At 43.0% G+C, this 22845-nt stretch overlaps 2 protein-coding genes across 5 annotated transcripts; both read left to right on the top strand.

The window, feature by feature from the left end:
* Nucleotides 1-251: 251 nt before the first annotated feature.
* On the top strand, nt 252-20024 carry NPHP1 (nephrocystin 1). Of its 4 annotated transcripts, none has more exons than XM_069787727.1 (20): nt 252-347; nt 441-505; nt 1018-1078; nt 1510-1646; nt 2092-2296; nt 2623-2724; nt 3568-3659; nt 4115-4157; nt 4696-4780; nt 5420-5514; nt 6180-6308; nt 7505-7579; nt 8320-8430; nt 10036-10118; nt 11364-11440; nt 12293-12389; nt 12798-12910; nt 15331-15404; nt 16232-16276; nt 18079-20024. In XM_069787727.1, exons 1-20 carry the CDS (start codon nt 279-281, stop codon nt 18352-18354), a joined length of 2034 nt encoding a protein of 677 aa, XP_069643828.1. In that variant the 5' UTR covers nt 252-278; the 3' UTR covers nt 18355-20024. The 4 variants fall into 4 exon arrangements, with proteins under 4 accessions (XP_069643828.1, XP_069643827.1, XP_069643830.1 ...); XM_069787726.1 differs by having other exon boundaries at nt 12290-12389; XM_069787729.1 differs by having other exon boundaries at nt 12290-12389; nt 18025-18235.
* A 216-nt stretch (nt 20025-20240) lies between these two features.
* LOC104311795 (mal, T cell differentiation protein like) lies at nt 20241-22764 on the top strand. The gene is made up of 4 exons (XM_009916804.2): nt 20241-20408; nt 21554-21721; nt 22077-22205; nt 22563-22764. Exons 1-4 carry the CDS (start codon nt 20307-20309, stop codon nt 22623-22625), a joined length of 462 nt encoding a protein of 153 aa, XP_009915106.1. The 5' UTR covers nt 20241-20306; the 3' UTR covers nt 22626-22764.
* The last annotated feature ends 81 nt before the right edge of the window (nt 22765-22845 follow it).

The raw sequence follows: 22845 nt of genomic DNA, 5'->3' as shown, positions 1-22845 counted from the left end.
GGTGGCTGCAGGCCTGGCCGGCGATGAGTCCCTGCCTGGTGGGCCAGGGTTGGGTGAGGCCCTTCTGGCTCCGTCCCGCCGCCCAAAGCGGGGTCCGGCGGGGGTCCCCGAGGGCGGGGGAAGCCCCCAGCGCGGCCGGGCCCTGCCCAGCCCCCGCCTGACCCTCAGGCGGGCGCCCCGCGGCGCCTACAACTCCCGGCGTACCGCGCGGCCCGGAAGTGACGGCATCGCGCAGCGCCGCTGCCCGTCCCCACCCTTCCCCCCGTTGCCTAGCAACCATGTCGGGGCGGCGGGCGCGGGGCCCGCTGCAGCGGGTGCAGCGGCGGAGCCGGGAGCTGCAGGCGCAGGTACCGGGGGGGGAACGGCCCGGCCCGGCCCGGCCCGGCCCGGGGAGCGGCGGGGCTGGGCTGGCGGCTGACGGCACCTGTCCTGTGTTGCAGGTGGAGGCGGTGCGGGCGGAGAGCGCGGCGCCGGCCCCCGGGCAGCGGAAGGCCCTTTGGCAAAGGTGAGGCGGAGCTCCGAGGAGGTCCCACCGGCCGGCCCCTGCCCTCAGCCTTCCCCTCACTCTTGACTTTAGTAGCGTCCGGCGGCCAGGAGTTGCGTGGCTTAGCTCTGCGCCGTGGAAAGAACCGTCTCCCGGTTGCTCTGAGCAAAGCCCCCGGCAGATTCACTCCGTTCCCCGTCAGCTTTGCGTCAGAAGAAGGAGGAGACGGTCCCCTGTACGCCGTCCCGTTTTTCTCCTAATCGTACACATCTCTTCCGTGCCCCTTCTCCCTCGTCTGCTTCCCACTCCTCAAGGGCTGAGGTAGTTTTAAGTGGGAACTTGCACGTCGCAGGTAATAACCAGCTAATCTGCCGTTTGGGCTGGTATCGGTATTTGTCACGCTGCATGCACACAGAACTGGGCGAAGGTCTGAGTGTCTAAATGGACACGTTTCAGTAGGTATGCCTGATTTGGGTCACCCATCTATCTGAAGTTTAAGAAAATGCTATCTATCTGTCTTGCTGTCAATGCAGATGTATGCAGCTGAAGAAACTGGTGGATGAGAATAGAAATGCTCTTCATGATTTGAAAAAAGTAAGTATGGAGATGAATTTGTTAATGGTTTTCTCCAAAATGCATCATGGAGAGCATTTAGAGAACACCAGCCTCCTTCGATTTTAGGTGCCTCAGGACAAGGGCGATGCCTAGCACTGCACGATGCCCGACTGGGATCTCTGAGATCCATTTATGTTATTTAAAAGCACGTTTTTAATGCTTTATTGTGTATAAGTTCTGTGCTTATAATGTTTATCAACCCAACACATTATACTGGGAGTGGAGAATGCAGATTTGAAATTTAACACAAAATTTCGTCTTGGCAGAGTAAAAGGGCAAGAAAGATGTCACTAAACGGGGAGTGACAGCAGCCCAGGAAGGTGAAAGCTCGTAAGACGTGTGGAAACTAACTTTATAGGGGGACTTTAACTTTGATTCTTTGAGCAATTTGTTGTGTTCTTCTTTCTCAGGCTGATGAGCCTGCACCTGTGGGGAATTACAATCTGAGGAAAGAAGAAGAAGAAAAGCTATTGCTAAAACTCTCTCAGCAGCTGCAGAAACTTATTCTTGTCTTGGATCAGGATAATGTGACTACAAATCATGCGGCGTAAGTAGCTTAAACAAATATACTCTGCGCTTTTATTGAATTGTACACGTATGGTTGGAAAGGACCCTGAAAAATTGTTAGCTCATCCCTTTATTATTTTAACACACAGTTAAAAAAGAAGTGCTCATGAGCCAGCTCTTCTGGGGCTTATTTTCTTGATGCACTCGTGAATGACTCGCTGGAATTTTCTGAGGGTGTTGGTTAATAGCTGAAATGTAACGTGGCTGTTGAGAGGAGAGGATGCAATGTCATCTGCATGCTTAGGGAGGAAACACTATTGGGATTTTGGAGTTTTTTCAGATCAGGACAGAGAGTGAAACACAGGAATGAAAATTCTGTATCTGGATAATGTCCTTGCAGAGAAGCCCATGTTGCAAGGCTTTACAGCAATTTCAAGAAGTTTTGTTAAAATAATAATAAGAAAAGTTTGATTTATTTTGGGTAGGGTTGAAGAACATCAGAAAGATCCTCAAACAGAAGATGAAAATGAAGAAGAGGATGAGAGTCAAGATGAAGAAAGTAGTGAGGAGGAAGATAGTGAAGAAGCAGATGATGATGATGAGGACAAATTGTTGGATGATCCAAATGTTAAAGAATGTATTGCAGTGGGAAACTTTAATGCACAGCAGGAAGGGGACCTCACATTTACAGTAAATATGTCACTCTCAAAATTTTTTGACTGCAGATCATCCTGTATTAAGGAATAACACATAAATCCTATGCTTCTGGGATTCAGCTGGTTCTTTGTGGGATTCAGGGAGAAATGGCTTTTCCTGGTGTATGTTTGGCTTAGTGGAGTCCAGTGTCCTTTTGCCACCTTCTGTAGTGGCAGGGTCTGCCACAGTAGTCTGTGATCTCTGTTGTGGGAAAAATTAAGCTTTTGTGGGTTTGTTTGTGGTTTTTTTTTTTAATTGTGCTTGGAGCCATTTTGAAATACTTGGCTGTGTTTTGTTTCTGTCTCTTTCTAATGGCAAAGAAAGGTGAAGTCCTACTTATACATGACAAGAAGGCGGATGGCTGGTGGGTAGCCGAAAACTCGAAAGGGGAGAGAGGCCTCGTTCCTAGAACCTACCTTGCGGTTAGTGTGCTGCAACCTTCTTCTGTTCTATTCTCACCTCTGTTATTTTATGTATATTAATGATGATACAGCTGCATAAAATTGGTCATAATGCTTACATGGTGACACACAGCAGTGTTTTGCCAGTTATTTGGAAATAACACTGTGTTTGTGCACATGTGTATGGAGATAGCTAGGAAAAGCGGTATTTTTGTCCCTTGTGAAGATGAGACATGTAAGTGCAGAGAAGTTTTTTGAATATTGAAGTCATAATCTTTGTCACTAAAGGTCAGCTCTGAAGACTCCAAGCTGATATGCACTAATTCGGGCTTTTCATAATTTATATGAAATGTGAGTCCATGTAAATGTTGGAGTATTTTGTAATTCAACAAGGTTTGGAAGAACCTCTTAAAAATGGATTTTAAAGCTTTGTAACTTTTTTTTAATTATTTTTAGAGTTGCTTACGCATGTTAGTTTATGTACACATATATCCAGTGAGCAATTATGGTGAACATTTAAATGTGGGTACACAGTTTGGATTGAGTGATCAGATGGAATAGAGCTTTTCACAATGTAACTAAAGAGCATGTTGAGTAGCTAGCTTTTTACTTCACGATGCTGATGTATTTCTCTTTTTAAAGAATCCACTTTGCAAATACATCCTCTTGCTTACTTGTAGGAATACTCCAATCCCTTGCTGTAGCTGCAGAACTAAGGGCAGTGTTCTGCAGTTACAGTGCTCTGGAGTGATGCATCACAGACAGAAAATCTCCTCTTCTAAACTATTAATGTGTGCTATGGTTGGAGAAAGAATGGAACTGTGAAGAAATCAAGCACTTTGCCATTTTGAATCCGAATTACAGGTCCATAATGAAGATGGTGAAAGCCAAGAGCAAAGTGAAGAACACGTAGAAGTGGTGGATGAAACAGCAGATGGAACCGAAATTAAAAAAAGGTAAATGGAGTGATGTGAAAGCAAATAAGTATAGAATTATTCTTCCTTTTCCTTAAATCTGGCAGTACATTTCTTTTCTTACAGTGAGTATACCTCACAAGGGTATTTGGTCCTTTGCATTTTTCTTTTTAGTACAGCAGTCACTTGCTTTTCTTTTTTTTCAGTTTGCAGACACACTTCTACTAGAGTGGTTTGTTGGGGAGTTTTGTTTTGGTTTGCCTTCCCCCCCTCCCCCCCCCAAAATCAAAGAATGACTGGGTCATGTATCGAGTTATGTTCCAGCTCATGAGACAGTCTAGCAATTAGTCTTAGTGGCTGGAAATATGTCATTACTAGGATCTCAGATAGGTATGGTTATTAAGCTGCTGCTATTTGAAAACAAGTCAATATTTAGTGTTTAAATTTTTGTCCACCTGAGGATGATATATTATAAAAAAACATTATTTTTCTTTCAGAACAGATTCTCACTGGAGTGCTGTAAGAAGAGCTATCACAGAGGTAGGTGTATCTCTTACATAGCAACTTCATCTACCATAATGTTAATTATTTTGTAGACGAGGTTTGCCTTTTACCAAACACTGTTTCTCATATTACAGATGGTTGTTTTTAATTAACATCTCTATTTTATTTTTTGTAGCAAGAAATGCTACGTGAATGTTCTTTAATGCTTTAGAAATGGGCTGCAGCCCAGCCTGTGTGTCTGAATGAAGATGCAAATAAGATGTCTTTTGTTGTTTTGCCACAGTAGTACTATACCATTTCTTTTTCAAGGGTATGATTTTGTTCTGTAACTGGCTTCTCTGCTGCTGCTTTGAAATGGAAGGGGGATTTAACAAAATAGGAGCCTGGGTTCACACATGAAACAGAGTAAAAGTTCCTGAGGATGGGCCACACTAGCTTCGGATGAGAAGAGGTGACTGATGCCCTGGGTCTTTGACATTGGTTGTGTGAGAGTTCTAAATTAGGATAGAATTAGCTGTTAAAATAGCAGGAATACTAATATCCTTTTTCTTTTTCTTTTTTTTTTTTGTGATAGAATGACACAGTAGAGGTACTGGCAACGATAGGAGCAATTCCTGCAGGATTCCGCCTATCCACACTTTTCCAGCTCTTAGAGGAAGGTATGATTTTCTCATAATAATTGCAGTACAGGATTCTCAAGTGTCTGTGGTGAGTTTCTTATCCTGGTTACTAGCCTATTGGACTAAAATCGGTATTGCTTAATTGTAGTTGGGTAATCTGTACAGGCTATACTTGACCCATCAAATAATGTATAAAAGCCTTTTTTTTTTCTTCTTCAGTTAAGTTTTAATTTATCTGTGTGAAATCCTGGCCACACAGAGGCAATGACAAATTTCCTAATGATTTCAAAGATTCCTCTTTGTCATATAGTTCCTGTTGACATTGCAGAAAATTATGAGGTTTTTTTCTTTAATCTTCCCTTTTTCTCGGAGACCTTTTGGAGTCTCTTCACCAAATATATTACACATCTCACATTTTGTTAGTCTTTTTGTTTAAAACTGTTTAAAATCAGTAGCTCTTTTTGTTAATTAAATTACTGTGCTTCTGGAATGAAATACTTACAAATAGTAAAAGTACCCTTTTTAAAGGGTGTTTGTAGAAGGTACCTTCATAGTTTTGTTTGGACCAGTCAAATATTCAAACAGACTTTAGCCACATCTGAATTTTGGGTGTCGTTCATTTTGTGGCAATAAAGATAATAAAAAAAATGTTAAGAATTTTTAAAATTACTCTTGTAGGCTATCAGTTTCGAGCAAGTTACTTTTTGCAGCCTGAACTTACTCCATCACAGTTGGCTTTCAAAGACTTGGTGTGGAACTCTGAAAAAAATACTGTGAGTATTACTGCTAAGAAAGCTATGATGCTTTTGGTTTGAGAGAAATGACAGGATCCCTAGACGTGAATTGCTAGAAATCTTTTGTATTGGTGGCCAAATATTGCTGTGAAACAGATGATGGATTTTGATGTCAATCCAGACTCCTTAGGCAGTAGATGTTACCACATCCTACTCTCTAATAGGCAAAAAAATGGTACAAATTGTCATGTTGGGTATCTTTTAAGAGTCACGTTTCATCTTAAGTTTGTGGGTTCCTTCGCTGTCTGGGGTGAAGCAGCTCTGTATGGGTGACTAGTCTGGATTTTTAAACCATGAACTTCTGCTAGGCACTGTGAAATCATGAATTTAAATCGTCGTCTTTCATTTTGGCTAACCATTATGTCTTCATCTGCACCATTTTTAGAATATTACTTTCTTCTCAAACTTTGATAGGACCTTCTATCTGTCACACTAAAATATTTGTAGTAATTTCCCTGGAAGAGAGCTAAAGGCTTATGAAGAAATTTTGCTGCTGCTGCTGCTAATACTACACAAGCTTTGTGGTTAGAAGAATCCAGTCTAGTGAACACTACGCTTGATCATCTCAGTAAATAAACACAAAATGATACCATGTGCAGGAGGACCCTGCAGATTTAATCCTTCTTCTGTTGTCTGTATTTCAGATCTATCCTAGACCAACTCGAGTATCCCTGATTGTGACTTTATGTAGCTGTAAAATGATTCCTCTCCCAGGAGTCAGTATACAGGTTCTCAGTAGACATGTTCGACTCTGTCTATTTGATGGCAATCGGGTAAGTTGTTTGGCTATCAAAAAAAGTCTGGATGAGGAGTGGATCTTTCAGGATCTTTCACGCTCTGGTTCCTCTGGTAGCCAACTCCTCCAGTTATCTCACTCAGAGACAGACACGCGCACACAATCTGCCTCCCAAGCCGCTTAACTGACTCTCCGATTAGTCTGGCTCAATACTTGCCTGTGATCACACGCTGACATACGTACCCTCACTCTGTCACTTGCAGTCACTGCAGACACATAGGCCCCCAGCGACCTGTGGTCTGTCTGGTTGCTGGCACCTAGATGTACACACACACATGCATTCAGAATAGAGAGCCCGTTCACCCAGAAAAGTAGTTATAAATGGAGTTTAATGAGAAAACAGGACAGGCTGCATTGATAGGTGCCAGGCATGTCCAGACATGCATACTTATCCCTCTATTTTCCCACCCTTGTTACTCCATAAAGCACCTCGTTCCTTCCCTTCTTTTGCCTTTGGTTTCTCCCCTGGACATCCCCATAGTAAGTCACCTGCGGTCCCAAAATGCCCTTCCCTGGCAGGCCAGTGTGTCATACCCCTAAGCAGTAACCCCTTTCAGTCTGGAAGGTGATCCAGTGAGCCGCTTCTGTTGACTCATCATGATGGGAGTTGCACCCAGCCCCTGGGGCTGTCTTGGGCAGCCCGGGGAGGGGCTGGGGCGGGAGCTCTGAGTCCCTAATTTCAGTTCCCCCACCTGCCATTGTGCCTCTTTTCTCCTTTATGTTTGTGGAGAAAAGCCTTTTCCAGGCTGATCTCTGTCCTGTGATAGCCTGGGACTAGCTGGGTCAGGGTCATATTCAGATTCCCCCACCTGCTGTTGATCCTCTGTGTTCCTTTGTGTGGATGAGTAGAGCAGCTTTTTTTTTCGTATGACAGAATCTAACGCTGATGATCTGACAGTTTTCTTTCAGCTGCACTGAACGGTCTTGGGGGCAAAGGTACTATTACTGTTGTATATGAAGCAAGGATGGTTGGAAAGTGCTCTGTGGCTTCAGAGGAAACTTCCTCTGTAGTCCCTTAAACTGAAACCATCTGATAAAGTTGAAGAGAAAGCGTAATTTTATCTTTGTTATGTGCAGTGTTGGATTAATCTGGGATAATACTGCATTTTCTTAAAACTGCATAGCTTTCCAGAAAAACTTGTCTTAGCTTTTTTCACCACTATCATGCTTTAGGTGCTGAGTAACATTCACACAGTGAGAGCTACATGGCAACCTAAAAATTCTCAAACATGGACCTTTTCTCCAAGGGTAGGTATCTCACTCAGGGAGTGACATAGCCAGTAACTATCTATTTACAGCTTCTTAATGATGTCTATTACTTCTGGTACTCGTGTTGAAATAAAACGTACTGCAACCAAAATGAACATGCAGAAGAGAAAAGACTTGCTGAAGTGCATGAATTCAAACTTAAGCAAGTGTTTTAGCAAAAATACTTTGGACAAAAGAGTTGGGGGGGAAGGAAAAGTAGCAGGAGGGACTGGTGATCCAGCTGCTGGCAGTGGTCAACTCTCAATCAATATCAGGTGCACACTATATGTGGTGTTCATGGAGAAGGGAAGAGGCTAGCCAGTTTGCATGTGAGCTTTTGCTTTGCTTTCATTAAAAAAAGAGCACATGGTTTGTCCCGTGTTTCAGGTGCCATGCAGGGCCACATTCACAGCAGGAGTGTTGTCATGTTTTACCCCAGTTGTTGCTGTGTTCTTGGAGGGAATTAAGTGCTTTTTGACATCTAAAGTTCTTTAATAGCTTGTAATCACACACAAAAAAAGTACCTTGGTAGCATAGCTGTGTTTCATGGCAAGATAAAGAATAAGGGGAGCAAGGTTTCAACCAAAATTGGTTCTTTACTCATCCTTTTCTTTTATTTGCAATGGGATTGGGTCCGAGATCTTACGTGAATGAGTGATGTGTTCAATGGCCTTTAAAAATCAGAGGGTTTTTTTAATAGCTACATTCACCATTTTTTCCTCCCCCTCTTTCTGTATTAGGTAACGGGCATTTTACCCAGCTTGCTTGATGGTGACTGTTTTGTCAGATCCAACTCTGTGTCTTCAGACATTGGTATATTATTTGAACTTGGCATCACTTATATTCGCAATGTAAGTGTGTAAAGTTGCAGTATAAATCATTCCAAGCACAGGTTTATAAAGTTAACCAGCTGTTCCATGTTCAATGTTAAGCTGCAGTATCCCAGCAGCAAACTGTGAGATCCAAATGGAAATTTAGCTGAACTTTTCCTAGCTTACTATGAGATTGTCTTCCTTTTGGCTTCTGGGAGGAAGGAGAGAGATGTTGGGTTTTGCAACTTTTAGTTCTAGTCAATATTTAGAGAATAAAAGACTTTCTGACTAGTGGACACAAATGTACCTTTATTTACACTGAAATAACTTCTGTTAGTCTGCCAAAGATCTTATGTAATGTGGTTGCAAAGGACCAATTCTCTCTTCACTCCTGCATTGTTTTTCTATCTTTGTGATTTGTTTCAGACTACTGTGCTATATAGTTTGGAAACTAAAATTTTAACTGTTTAAATAGTATGGATACTGGTTTCTAGCTGCAGTTGATACAGATATATCCTATCCATCTAGGATATGCTTCTGAAAAGTACAATGGGTAATGGCACAATAGATGGTAAAGCCCCTAAGAACTACCGTAATAGAAGGTGGATGCATGCAGGAGCATAAGAAACACTTAATATTTGGAGGATACGAGCTTTTTGGAACAGGTCACTGTTCTGAAAGATCTCAGCCATTTTGTCAACAAGACTGACTCGAGTCTTGCTGCCTCTTTCTGAACACTTAATTTTCATTATGGTTGCAATCTTACTCAGGTGAATCTTGGCAATCAAGTCAATCACGGGTGAAAGATGGAAAGTGGGGTAACCACGATGGTTAGCAAGCAGGGTAGTAAATGGTGGGCAACAGAATTCTGAAAAGGTGGATAGAGAAGTTGCAAAGGGGAGTATTGCTGTATTTGCTCTTTCACTAATACCTATATGAACTTAGGGTGCAGGAGTGCAGTGCTGATTAAGTGATGGTTCAGAGAGACCTAATGGGGCATAATGGCCCTCCTCAGGCTAATTGGAGTAGTCAAGATTATGCAAAGTTGTCTGGTTCTGTTAACAGCGTAAGTGTAAATGAAGGCTGGAGTGTGTACAAGTTCCTACCTGTTAGTGCTTTTGGGGTCTGGAAACAGATGGGCTGGCACACAGGATCAGCTCCCTTTCCCAGGCACTGTCTCTGGTACTATGAATAAAGCCTCCCGATGCACAGGGTCACTGCCTTGGAAACTGTTAACTCTGGAATCAGATGGGTAAATCCTCTGGGTAAATTTTTTTCCCTCCTTCTTTTTGTCCTGCATTCTTCAGAGCATCAGTGCAGGTTTGGGGTTTTTTACCTTTGTATCTGTGCATTTCTTCTTTTTCAGGAGCTTGATCTACTTAGGTTTCTCTTAAATGTGTATTTCTTGGCTTAATAAATCCTTGTCTCTTAAATATGTTCATGGACGATCAGCCTCAGTATAACTGTGTGTGCTGTTTAGAAAATATCTTCAAACACCTGCAAATGCCCCATAATCAATGTTTGCTTACCACAGATCTGGGGCTTTTACCATTTTAGTGTGATTATTCTAAATAATTGTTTGTGATTCAGTTACTCATTCTGGTCTAGCTGCTCAAGTTATTTACGTTTCTCCTTTTTTTCTAGTCAACAGGTGAAAGAGGAGAGCTAAGCTGTGGCTGGGCATTCCTGAAGCTTTTTACTTCTAATGGAATGCCTGTTCCTTCCAAGTAAGCTTATTATGTTGTCATCTCTCTCTCTCTCTCTCTCTCTGTATATACATCTATTTTAGGCTAGGAGTAGGGGCAGGTGTAATCCAGACTAATGTGCAGGTTGTACCTGGTCTTTCAGTGAGAATGCTGGTCCTGCTTCCCCACCCAGTGTATGTTCTACTAAGTTTGTGTGGGAAAAGTGCTCCCTGGACCCAACATTCAGGTTTGAAATGTTGCAAGTGAATATGTGTTTAAAAATATTCTTCAGTGGAATTTTAAAACCATGGAAATGTCTGAGTTAATAGGGAGTTATATAGAGGTTTGTTTATATAAAATAGAATCATTACCTAAATTGAAGGTGACAAGGTCCTTTTTGATTCTGGCTCTTCTTTATGTGCACTTTGCTGTATATATGTAAAAATTAGGAGATTGGTTTCTAAGACCTGGGAGCAGGTAAGAGCTGTTGTGAATGAAGCTCTTACCATTCACTTGGAGAGTGTGAATAAGCTTGTATTTTGTAGCTGATCTATGATTAGTTCATGGGTCCAAAAATCTTAAAGAATAATAAAATGTATGTATTTCTATTTTATTAAATGTAGGAAAGCTTTCTGTTAATTTACAGAAATGATTCATTGTAGATCAGACTTGCAATACTTGCTTTTTACCAAATATATATACAGACATATATATGTGTATTCTGAATATATTTGGATTACAGGGCAAAAAAAATATCCACAAGAGACCTCTGCTGTTCTCTAAATCTCTTCTAAATCTGATCTCTTAACATTGTTTTTCTATTCCATTATGTTAAAGATAGTATCTAGAGAGTGAAATTGCATGCTTGCTTCAACAGTGACTTAGTCTTGACAGAACTGGGATTACATTATTATTCAACATTTTAAATCTTCCATATCTAAAATTTGCTCCATAAACAATGACTCCTCAAAAATATTTTAGTGAAACAATTGCTAAATTTCATATAAGAAAAATACTGGGAGTCATGTGGAAAAGAATCAATGTTGCTAATTTCTTCTAAAATAATTAACTAGTTTCCCAGTATAATACAAGTTTCAAATTTATCATTTGAGGTTTGGTTACTTCATTAGGTGTAGTCATTTCTTATAAAATACTAGTCATAACATCAAGCACCATGTTGGTTTTTAATTTGAGATAGCAGGTTTCTTTCTTTCTCAGAAAGATGTTGTGCTGTTCTCACATATCCTTACATCTTTTCATTTGAACTATGCTGCTCTTCTTTCACAGGATGTATGAGCTGCTATTAAATGGTGGTACTCCCTATGAAAGAGGCGTTGAAGTTGACCCATCAATATCAAGAAGAGGTGTGGTTTCTCCTAAACATTATATAAATGAAATGATACAACAAATGCTGTACCTGTTTTACAACATGCTGTCATTATCTCCCATTAGCATGCAGTCACCACAGCCTGGTTTGGTTTTGTGTGCTCTCATTTTGCGTGCTCTCTCATGAGAGTTGATTGTTAGGGCTGGTGGGATTCAGAACTATCTGCCAGTGCTAATGTTTCTGTAATTTCCAGTTTTTGCAGGTTGAGGGTTATTTCTGATAAATGTATTCAATTATTTCTTTAGCTGCACTTAACACTTCTTGGCTATGGGGTGATGGTGCAAGGCTCAGCAGTTACACTGGTCTGAAGAGTTCCCAAGCCAGGCTGTTCAATCCCATATCACTTATGCACAAGTTGCACATGTGCATAAACACGCTACAGAATATCTCTACTGGTTCTTCCCTGCGGGGTTGAATAAAGCTTCGCTAAGGGTTGGTTCAGATGACAGACCACATGTGTTTTAAATAAGGGTGGCTGTGGCTTTCCTCTGGAAGCTGTAATAACTTCCATTTGCCAGTGACACATGCCACAAGCTACAGAAGCCTTTACCTTTTGGGTTTGGACACTTACCTCTGCATTACTCCCTGCATATTATGAACCCACCATCCTCGAGAGAGGTAATAGTTTATGTTAGACTAAATGTTGATATAGCTGATATGTTGGTATGTTTTCAGATGTTCAATTCCTCCTGGTTTTTAGACCATCCTTAAACCATTACAGTTACAGCAAAGCATCTCTTTCCAAATTTAAATGTCCATTCTTGTAATATAATGCTTAGTATTATCTCAAAATGACAGATTTCATATCGGGTATTTATTTCTTAAGCAGGCAGTGGTGTTTTTCAACAGTTTATAACACTCAAGAAACAGCCTGTGCTTGTAGTGAAACTGAGGTCATTATGTGCACAGTCAAAAGACATCCTGAAGTAAGTATGCATGTGTGCTGCCATAAAATGAAATTTCATATAGCCTAGAATGGTTCCAGAGGTCTAAAGTGTTCCCCTTCCCTCAAACACTGGCTATGGAAAAATCTGAGGGTCGTGTCACCTGCATATTGTACTTGATCTCTGTTTGACGCTTAGAGCTATTTTGTTGAAAACAACTGAAGAGTCTTTAAGTTTAGATAATATTCAAAACTGCAACAGCAGGAGTCTGGGTTTTGTAGCTGTATCAATGTACACCTTAAAAAGTTGTGATAGATTCAGGGAGATGCCAATATGAGCTAATAATCATCTCCATGAAGCTGTCATTACCCTCAAGTTTTGGTGAACAATGCTTCGTAGGAGCAGTTTTCAATAAAAATCTCAACTGCATGTTCTTTATTTTCTCAACAGTTTGCTACCAGAAACATTAATTGGCAGTATGTGCTACATCCATCTCTTGATATTTTATCGACAAATACTTGGTGATGCACTCCTGAAAGACAGAATAAGCATGCAAAGCACAGGTAAGAATTGCTGTTGTGGAGGAAAACTCAGTAATGGAGAGTGTGTTGGAGAAAGACCAGGTTCCTGAAGAGAATTACTCTCGCCAGAGTCTTCCTTTTGTAACCCCCACTGACACAGGGTACTTGCAGAATTTTGTTTCCTGGTAGTGCTGGTATTGACCGACCATCTCACAAGGTTAGGAGGTCATGCTCCCTGTGTAGAGGATTTCAGTGCTTCAGCTTTCAGTCTGCAGGTGTTGTGGGGACAAATAGAAAGCCGTTGTCCCTGCTGATAAAAGAGAACAGCCTCTTGCTGTGAATACCACTACTCAGTGTGTTTGCATTTCAAACTAGTAATATTTCAACTCGCATCTAATGTGTTGCCCTGTTTGACATCAGTTCACATCACAGAACGCAAAAACCACAAGAACAGTTTTGTTTTCTGTGAAGTATGAATTAAGTGCTTTCAGTGAGTTCTCATTAAAAAAAGCCTATGTGGATAGGAAAATGGTTATTTCTAAATAAATAAACAAATAAATAAAAAGCAAATAAAGATAAAGGATTATTTGCAAGAGAAATATTTCCTTTTCACCACCCATGCAATGAGAGATCAGACACGCACACAGGTTTACTCATTCATTTCTAGTGTATGCATGTTCTCTGAGTTACAGAAGAGATTAGGCAGATGTTTTTGTTATTGAGGCTAAGTCATCCTCTTTATTTTTTTGTTAATTATTATTTACTTATTGACTAATGCAGCAGGGAGAGACAGAAATGGAAGAGTTCTGGTTTTAGAACTCAGTATCTTGCTCTGATTTTGCAACTCTATCTTATTCTTTCCACATCTTTCCTTCAACAGAACTGTAATAGTTTATAGTCGTCTCCATTTTAAAATCAAATTGAAATACGGAAAAATTACATTTCTTAACTGTACTACAGGTGAATTTGTATTGGTACTGCAAAGTGATTTTTCTTGTGTTTTCTCCTGCCTCTTCTCCAGACTGAATTACGTATCATCTGTTCCTACTGCAAATAAATTTGCTTGTGCACTTACTAACATTTTTAACTTACAATCTTTAGCCATACTTAAGCATCTGAATTACAGGTTCATCTTTCAAAGGTGCTCAGAACTTAACTCCCTTCCTGATTTTCTTGCACTTTAATATACATTCTGAGTATACTGATTTCAGTATCCGAAAGTCAGACCCTTTCATAAATTAATGCTTTATTTCATAAACTTACCACAGAGAAACTGAAAATGCTTAGTTTTTAAAGGGCACTTGAGAACCACTATACTTACTTGATTTGATCTTTATAACGTAGGACAATAGATCAGGCTGATAACCTCTCCTGCAGCTAAATTGCATCCATTTGGATTCAGACTTCATTTGAAATGATTTAAAGGCTTTACCCCAGCATTTCAAAAGTTGTTCTGGTAGCCATTTTCTACTTTTTTCTGGTGTAACAAAACAAGATTTCTCTTATTTCAAAATCAACTATCACTTTAGAAATAGGCAACTTAAAATGCCTGTTTTATTTCACAAAAGCAATTGGTTCTGGCTTGCTTCTGTGAAATGTTTTGTTATTTGTAAATGGTTAGTGTTTACTAAACTTTCCATCAACTTCAACATGAAGAAACAACAGTGTACATTAAATATTTAAAATCGTAAGAGAAAGAAAACACTTCAACCAAAATTCCTCTATATGTCACTTGTAGCACTCTTGTAATCTCATCCACAATCTCATTAACTAAAATAATGACAAGACCCCTGTGCCACTGGGGCTCAAGATTTGCTGTGTGTCATAACAGAGAGCTTTGATTCCTGCTAGTCATGGGGAGGCAGCTCTGCCTTGCCTGATTTTGATACAGCCGGCCTGTTCAGCTCAAGCAGGAGACCCAGCTATTACCTGGTAGCTAACCTGAAAGGCATGCAGGAGACCTGTGCAGTTTGATGATGTGCCCCATTTGGTAAATTTACTATGCCACTTGTTACCCGGTTATCTTAAAATCGCACACAACACAAGCAAGGTTAAGGTAGAATGAAAGTGTGTTTATTCATAACATCCAATTAAGGCAGCACAATTTCGGATGTTTATAAAAAAGACAGGTGCAGAAATGAGGAAAAACACCTCAGTCTACCCCTAGGTTAAATCAGTAAGGACTCTTGCTTGCTCGCTTCTCCTAATAAAACAGCAATCATTTTTTGTCTCGTCTCTCAGGTTAACTCTGTCTCTCAGCCACTGAGAGTTTGCTACAGTCAGAGAGTGCAGTTGTTAGAGAGCTTTTCTACTTTCCCTGCTGCTCTGGAGTACTGTTACAGCTAATTTTTCCTTTGAAGTAATCTGAGTGGAGGGGATGTGCTGAATACATTGATGTGTCAATACCTTGAAAACCATCCTGTTTCTTCCTTAGCCTTGAATGTGTTTGTTTTCCATTTCAGATTTAATCTGTAATCCTATTTTAACAACTTTCCCTCAACTCATGGATCAGCCAGACCTGATGGATGCACTTCGGGTATGTTATCTACATATTGTTCAATTACATCTGACGTGTCAGGATTTCCAGATAGTTTTGCAAAATTTGAGATTTTTTTTTATCCTGTGGAAAGATAAATAAATGGAAAAGCCAAACAGCAGAAAAAGTTTTATAATTGTTTCAAGTACGTGCATATCTTGTGTGTCTTAGTGCCTTCAAAACTGCAAGAGAACGCTTGAGTACATTCAGAAGGGATGCAAAGGCATGAATTGGCTAGTTTGAGCACTGCTAGCCATGTAGCCAGAGCAAGAGAGTGCTCAGGTGGATTAGCTGTCTGAATGTTCTTCTGGCTTGTAGGACAGTGCTGCTTTCATGACAGGGAGGAGCTGACTTAGCTTCTGACTGGCAGGACAGTGCTCACCGTATTTACACTGCAGTCCCTCGCAGGCATCCTAGTACCAGACAACAACAGCCGAGTTATTTCTGCCTGAAGGACACTTCTGTTAGAAGCTGTCAGCCTTTGGGGTTAGGCTGTATTTCTCCATCCTTGTAGGGTAGAAAAAAATCAACCTCAGTTGTAACTGATTTTTCTGAAAAGAAAGGATCCCCTTGATTTCATTTATATGGCTCTGATAATTTCAAATCTCCAAATCCTTGCATCTGTAAAATTTGGTGGAATGGCTGTTTGCTTAAATCAACTAAACTGGCACAAGGGAGAAATGGGGAGTATGAGGAAAGCGGGACTGCAACACGAGCTTAAACTACTGCGGGATTGGATTGCAGTGAGAGAGATTTTTGCAGCTAAAAATGGAATTGCTTTAGATCTCCACAATCTCAGTCTGATTTTACATTTCATTTCATTTTAGAGTGCTTGGGCAGATAGAGAAAGAACATTGAAGAGATCTGAGAAGGTAATAAAGTACAGGTTTTTCTTTGACATATATTCAATCTAATTCGAACCAGAAGCTGTCAGTGTTATTGCTAGTTAACTTTTCCTCTCACCATACATTTATTTAGAAAATGTAGATAAGCTAAATGCAGTTCTTAACATTTCTTACCCATATTTCTAACAGTACACTAGGAGAAGGAACATGAAATTAACTTGTAACTTTTTGTCTCAGTGTTTGTATGTGGTTGTTAGTGGGGAAGCTATTACAGGTTCATACCCGAAGCGTGGCTCCTTTTCATGATGTGCTTCCAATACTTGACTGGTAAAAGCTTTCCACTGGTACAAAAGGGGCTGTGTATGCCCACAAAATAATCTTTCTGCCTCCAAAAAGACTGTGAGCTCCTCCCACAGTCTGCCTGGAAAAAGGTCCCCAAATTCTGCAAATCTCCCTACCTCAGACAGTTGTGATCTCCCATTTTGGCGTGTAGACAGCTGGAGAAGAACTGAATTGGCCATGTCACCAGGTTTACCTGTACCTTGTCCTACCTTCTGTCCTCTGGACAAAGAGAAGCTGTAGGTATCTGAATGAGAAAGGCATTGGTTCTTGATCCAAGACACTTCACTTCTTGGGAGCAGCAGCAGGGTATTTCATTCATTGTGCGTGCTACTGAATAGATACACAAAGAGATCTCCCTGTTTATGCAAACAAAATGCAATGCTCTTGAGTCAGAATCACTTTTTCAAGGCCATTCATCCAAAATGAAAGCTGATCTGCTCAAAGAATTAGTAACTCCTCGCTATCCCAGAACCATCCAGTTTTACCTGATTTGTCATGTGCCACTCCCATGGTAGGATTGCTGCCTGGCGAATTCTTACTCCTTGCATGGTTATATGATGCTTAGCTGCTAAATCTCCTGCTGAGACGTGAAGTGTTCAATGCCAGTCATAGCGCTCGCATTTCTAGAATGTTTCTGGAAGAGTTCGGTGGTCAATGAGTTTTCCAGGAGGCAGTGCTCTGTGCGTGTCCTTCTTGCATGAAGGGGTTTTTCTAGTGTTCCTGTGGAAAACGAGGCACACAAATCTTGTCTAAAGTGGTTGGGATCTTTCAGTGTTTGATAATTGGCCAGGCTGATTCTTAGTTTCTGGGTTTTGCAAACTGGTCTTTACAGGGGAGGGCATAATTCTTGCCACGCACAGAATGTCCTGTCAAAGTGTGAAATAACACTACTCATGGTGTGGCCTTACCTCCTGCTAAGAGCCACGTGCTGCGCGGAGCGTGGGATTGTTGCAGCTCTCTGCCTAGGGCAGTAGAGAAACAAGTGGAGTTTGGGCTTCCGAGGTGGGGAGGATCTGGCACTTGCCCGGCGGCCATGGCAAAGAGTCTCTCAGTCTGTACCTGCAGAGGCTGTGGGGAACAGTTGTCAGACGCTGGTGTTTTTAGGAAGAAATATAAATACTCCATGAGCAAAGGGCTCTCAGTGACCCTTGTACAGATTGCCGTTTTGTGGTAACACTGCCAGGGTTTGGCTGTGTATCGCTGTTGTTTGTTGTTTGGAAGAATAGGTGGGTTGAAGAGCAGATTTGTTGATCTGTAGTTCATATAGTGTAATTCTTGGTGGTGAGTTTAAGGCTCATCCAAGCTAACTGACGTTTGCTTAGGAAGGTCAAATCTCATCCCGTTGTTATCCTGGGAACTTGGGGTTAGTCAAATGTTTTCTTGTTTGTTTGTTGGTTTTTTTTTTTCCTGCGTACAATACTTCTGGAGAAGAGCTTGGCAACACCACGTATTTGCACTGAAGTATTTTCAAATACTCTTCTCTGCAGAGAGATGGAGAATTTCTGAAGTCTCTGTTTGTCCTGGTGTACCACGACTCTGTCTTCCCTCTCCTCCAGTCCACTTTCCTCCCTGACTACAAATGGGCTGAGGAAGAGTCTGAAGCATCTCGCTGGAAGGCCATTGCTGACTTTTTGAAAAAGAGCCGAGAGAATGATGGTGCACTTCAGTATTTGCTGTCACCAGAAAACACTCACAGAGCCTTTGATATTTCAGAGCTGGCTTACGATTTCTTAGAAGTGAGGAAAAACAATCCTGGGGTATGAATGGATTATAGAAAACAATACGGGCTACGTAAGAATGGGGTAACAATATAAATAAATTCTTACAAAAAAGAAACTGTGTACTATCTGAATTGTAATGAATATTTTAACATATTTAACATTTTGAGAGACTAAAATTATTTTACCAGTTTAACTAATGTAAATTGTATTTTAAATTTTGCCCTTTGGAATGTTAGACAAGGCTATGGTTGTCTGTTGCTAAGTGTACCTGTTGTAGCCACATCGAGTGTCCTATTTTGCCTAAGCTGAGCAAATGCTGAGGCAGCACTTTTCTCCTCTCGTGCAGCTTCCAATTAATTTACAATTTTGTTTTAATCAGGGTGAACAAAAGACTCTTTTTCACAGTACCCCAGTCGATGGGTAACAGGCAAGGAAAATAGCAATGACCTTTAAGAATGCTGCTGAGCAAGGTCAGCCAGGTTAGGGGAAAAAACTCATCTCTTGTCCAATCAGTGGACAGCAGGCTGCTCTGTATTTAGACTGTTTTACTGTTTTTCTTTCCCACTCAGGAAAAGGTTGGGTTATTCATAGGAATGTGCTTGACCCACCTAATTCAAATAAAAGCTGGTAAGAATTCAGGGCACGCTGTGTTTCCCCTGCACACGGTCATGCCATACGGTAGTTCCCTCTGTGCTGACTTTCTAGGGCAGGCTAAGATGCTGCGGGGTACTCCTCAGGTGGACCAGGATGTTAAAGGCTTCTTTCCCTGAGCAGTTTGTAACCACAGGCTGTATGTGCTGCCTGCTCCCAGTGGGAAGTTATTCATCCGATTTCTCTTTTGTGCTGGAGTGTCCGGATGCTATCGACATGCTGATGGGTATGTTGCCACCGTGTCCCACGAGGCAGGCAGGCACTGAGTCACATGTGGATTTAAGTCTCAGCCAGGCACTAGTTTTGTCTGGTATGAAATGTTGTTTTAAAGCCAGATCTTTCAAAGACCACAGCACACTGCATGGAGCCCGAAGCCAGCTCCCACTGACAGCATTTGTAAACTGGAGCCTCCAGAAATGCCACAAAGCACTTCCCCCTGGCCTAGGAGGGGCTCGGACAATAAGAAGCAGCATGGATTTGATCTTTGCTCTGTATTGTGCAAGAGCTTGTCATAGACTCTAAATTCTTCGGGCATCACATCCTAACAGAGAGATATGGTATTTTACTAGGATGTTGTCCTCGTGCTGTAGCGTGTTGTCTAAGTTAGTGGAGTCATTCTGTCCTCTCTAGGCCATGAGGCAGATGCCACCTTCAGCCTTTCATCCCACCAGTTATTGGTGAGTTACGGGGTGAGGCAGAGTCTGCTGGAGGAAACGGCATGTGCTTGTTGAATCCAACAGGTAGAAATGAAAGCTGTCCCAGTAGCTGTCCTTCAGACCCTTGCGGGCACTTAAGAGCACACAGGCAAACCCTCCCGTGTTTTACCACTGCGTTGAGTTGTCTGTAAAAAACGTTCAGCTGCAAGTTTTTGAAGGCTGGACGTGCCCAGTGGGTGTGGGGGAATCTGATGTGAACACGGAGCAGAAACCTGAACAGAAAGGGGAGGAGGCAACAACAGTGGAAGCAAAAATATGTCAGGCTTGAAAGAGTGCCAAGGACAAAAATTGATTGCAGGAAATGTTTTTGCCCTGGTGTGGTGTAGGATTTTTTTCTCTCCCCTCTTGTTAAAAGACCTTGAATTGATTGTGTGCTGGTGGTGAGGCTGGGGTCCTGTTGGTCTCCGGTCCCAGTGTTGGCGGCAGGGTGTGTGAAGCCAGCTGCAATAACTGGAGGGCTGCCGAGGGCTCCTTCAGCCAGAGGAAGCAGTGTGGTGCCAGCCTGGGCTGGTTTCTGTGATTACATCCCTACGGGTGTGTCAGTTAAAACTCCACACAGGAGCGGCGCGGCACAGGCAAATGTGAGCGAAGCCGAGCCGGAGCGGTCACGGCATCAGCTGAGAAGAGATGGCCTCAGCGAGTCCCCCTGTGGCCTCCACACAGCCCACCTTGCCCTCTGGACCTGCTGTCTTGAAAACGGTCCCCTACGCCTTCATCCTACCGGAGATAGTGAGTATGCTGAGCTTTGCTGCGTTACAGCACCCCGCTAGTGGCTCTAGCGAATTTAAAAATCAGGGAGCAGCCCCCAAAATGATCCTGAAGACAGCATTAATGGGAAATAACATCTTCTCTTTTGCTTATACTGAATGCACAAAGGTGGTCTTTGTGATGTTTTTGGAACAGCTTGAGGGCAAGATACAGTCCAGGTCCACGCCACAGCCTGCATAAGGGTCGCTGGCTGCCGTGGGGCTGGGAGAGGCTGAAGAATTGCCAGCGCCTCCAGGGCAGGAGCAGCTCTAGTTATCACATAGAAATTGCTTGAAAATCAAGGAAATTTCATTCACTGTATTCAGTCTTTCCAAGGGCTTGAAGGCAATTGGGTGTCGTGTGACATTCCATGAATCTTTCAATTGCTTATGGGTCCAGAGGGCAGTCGGTGGGACTGGCTGAGATAACTGATGGTGTACTTTGACGCATGACACAGTGCTGGTGACCCACACCACCCACGCTTCATGGGCGCAATTGCTGTGGCTGGGCTTTGCTGTGAGCTGCCTGTGCTAGTGGGCTCAGCTCCCTGCTGCAAATCTGGGGGGGGGGTTTCATCCACCAGAGCTGGAACGGCGCAGGGCGGCGTGAGCTTATCCAGATAATCCTGCACGCTGTCTGTGCACGGTAAATATTTTGGGTGGATCCAGAGCAAGCGACTCACTCTGGGCTGGTGCGTGGAGTCAGGGGGAAGACTTCCTCATGCTGCGATTTCAAGCCCAGGAGATTAATGAGCCCGCAGGGCTGGGCTGATGTGGCTGTTCGCCTTTCCCAGATAAAAGCACATTTTCTGGCTTCTCTGCCAAAGGCTTCGGAGTGAGATGTTTCCTTGCATCGAATACAGCAGCAAACTTTTGCCTTTTGTAATAAACATTTTTAAGTATTTTCCAAGAGTGTTAGGGGAAACTCGTGCCAGCTTGTGGTGCTGTTGTCATGCTGGGATGCTACAGGAGGCTGGTCCGCAGTGCCTGAAGATGCAGGGCTTCTCAACAGCTGCTGGGGCCAGTGTGGGAGGGAGGTGAGGAGAGACTCAGGGAGGAGAAAGCCCTTGGGGAGAGGGCTTTCCCCATTCCGTGCTCACTGGAGGCACCTGTGTTTGTCCCCGGCAGCTCTGCGGGACCTGGGTGTGGATCCTCATCGCTGCTACCTCCGTCTCCTTCCCACTGCTGCAGGGATGGGTGATGTACGTGTCCCTCAGCTCCTGCCTCATCTCCCTGCTGCTCCTTATAAGCTACCTCTTCAGCTTTCACAAAAACAGCGAGAACTGGAAAGTGCTGGTAAGGAGGGGCTGGGACACTGGCAGATGTTGGCAGCAGCAGTGCGGGTGCAAGAAAGACCACTGTGGCTGGTGACGGGTTAGCCGGCCAGCTGCCAGCCCTTCTGCAACCAACCAGCCTTTTTTCTTCCTTTTTCCTTGATTGGAAATGCCGAGGGAAGCTGTGCTACGCTGCAGGTGCTGTGTGGGTACAGGGGAGGGTTTGGCATGGTACAGGGGTTTGGTTCCAGCCCCTGTCTGGGCACGTCTGCTGTTTGAGCACTTGCACGTGCAGAGGATGGACCTCATCCTCAAGGCGAATCAGAAAAGGACAGTCCCGGGCAGGCTTTGATCCTTGCCGCTCCTTTGTATTGCAGGACAGTTTGTACCACGGTGCCACAGCCATTCTGTACATGAGCGCTGCTGTCTTGCAAGCCAATGCAACCATCCGCTCCGAGCTTGGCCCCAACTCGCCACTTTACTACCAGCTCAACAGCGCCGCATCGGTGAGTCAGTCCAGAAAACCCCAGGCAGGCCGAAGCACCTGCAGTTCCCCTTGGGGAGATGTAAGAGCAAATATTAAAGCCACAGCAGAGCCACCCCAAGCCCAGCAGTGTCATACTGGTCAGAGCTTCAGCTCCTCATCTCTTGCATCATGCAGCCAGTGTGGGCTTCTCAGGGTCCAGCAGCTCATGGACAGCCTTGTGTAACAGCCTCCTGGGAAATGTGGGGGGCTTTGCCTTTTCTTTGAGGCTGGAGAGAGCTCTAGGCTGGGAGGTTTCTCTAGGTCAAGAGCACTGAGAGGAGATGGGGTTAGACTCTCTCAGCTGACCCCAGCTTTTGCTCTTCTTCCTCTCATGCAGTTCTTCGCCTTCATCACAACCTTCCTGTACATCCTCCATGCCTTCAGCATCTACTACCAGTGAGCCTGGCAGTGCCAGCTTTGCCTCTGCAGGACCAGGGCTTTCCTAGCGCGAGGGATGCAGCTGTCTTACACCATGGTGTCCCGGCCCCAGCCCTGTCACCCACCCTGTGGGGACGGGGGTTGCTTTTTCACTTCATTGAAGGAGGGATTTTTGTACAGCTGTGCTGTGTCGGTGTGCTTGTGGGGACATTTTGTGCCTTGCCTATGGGCTATGCAAGGGG

Source organism: Haliaeetus albicilla, chromosome 7, assembly GCF_947461875.1.
Source record: "Haliaeetus albicilla chromosome 7, bHalAlb1.1, whole genome shotgun sequence".
NCBI lineage: Eukaryota > Metazoa > Chordata > Aves > Accipitriformes > Accipitridae > Haliaeetus > Haliaeetus albicilla.
Note: the sequence above shows the minus strand (reverse complement) of the source record. Positions and strands in the feature narration are given on the sequence as shown.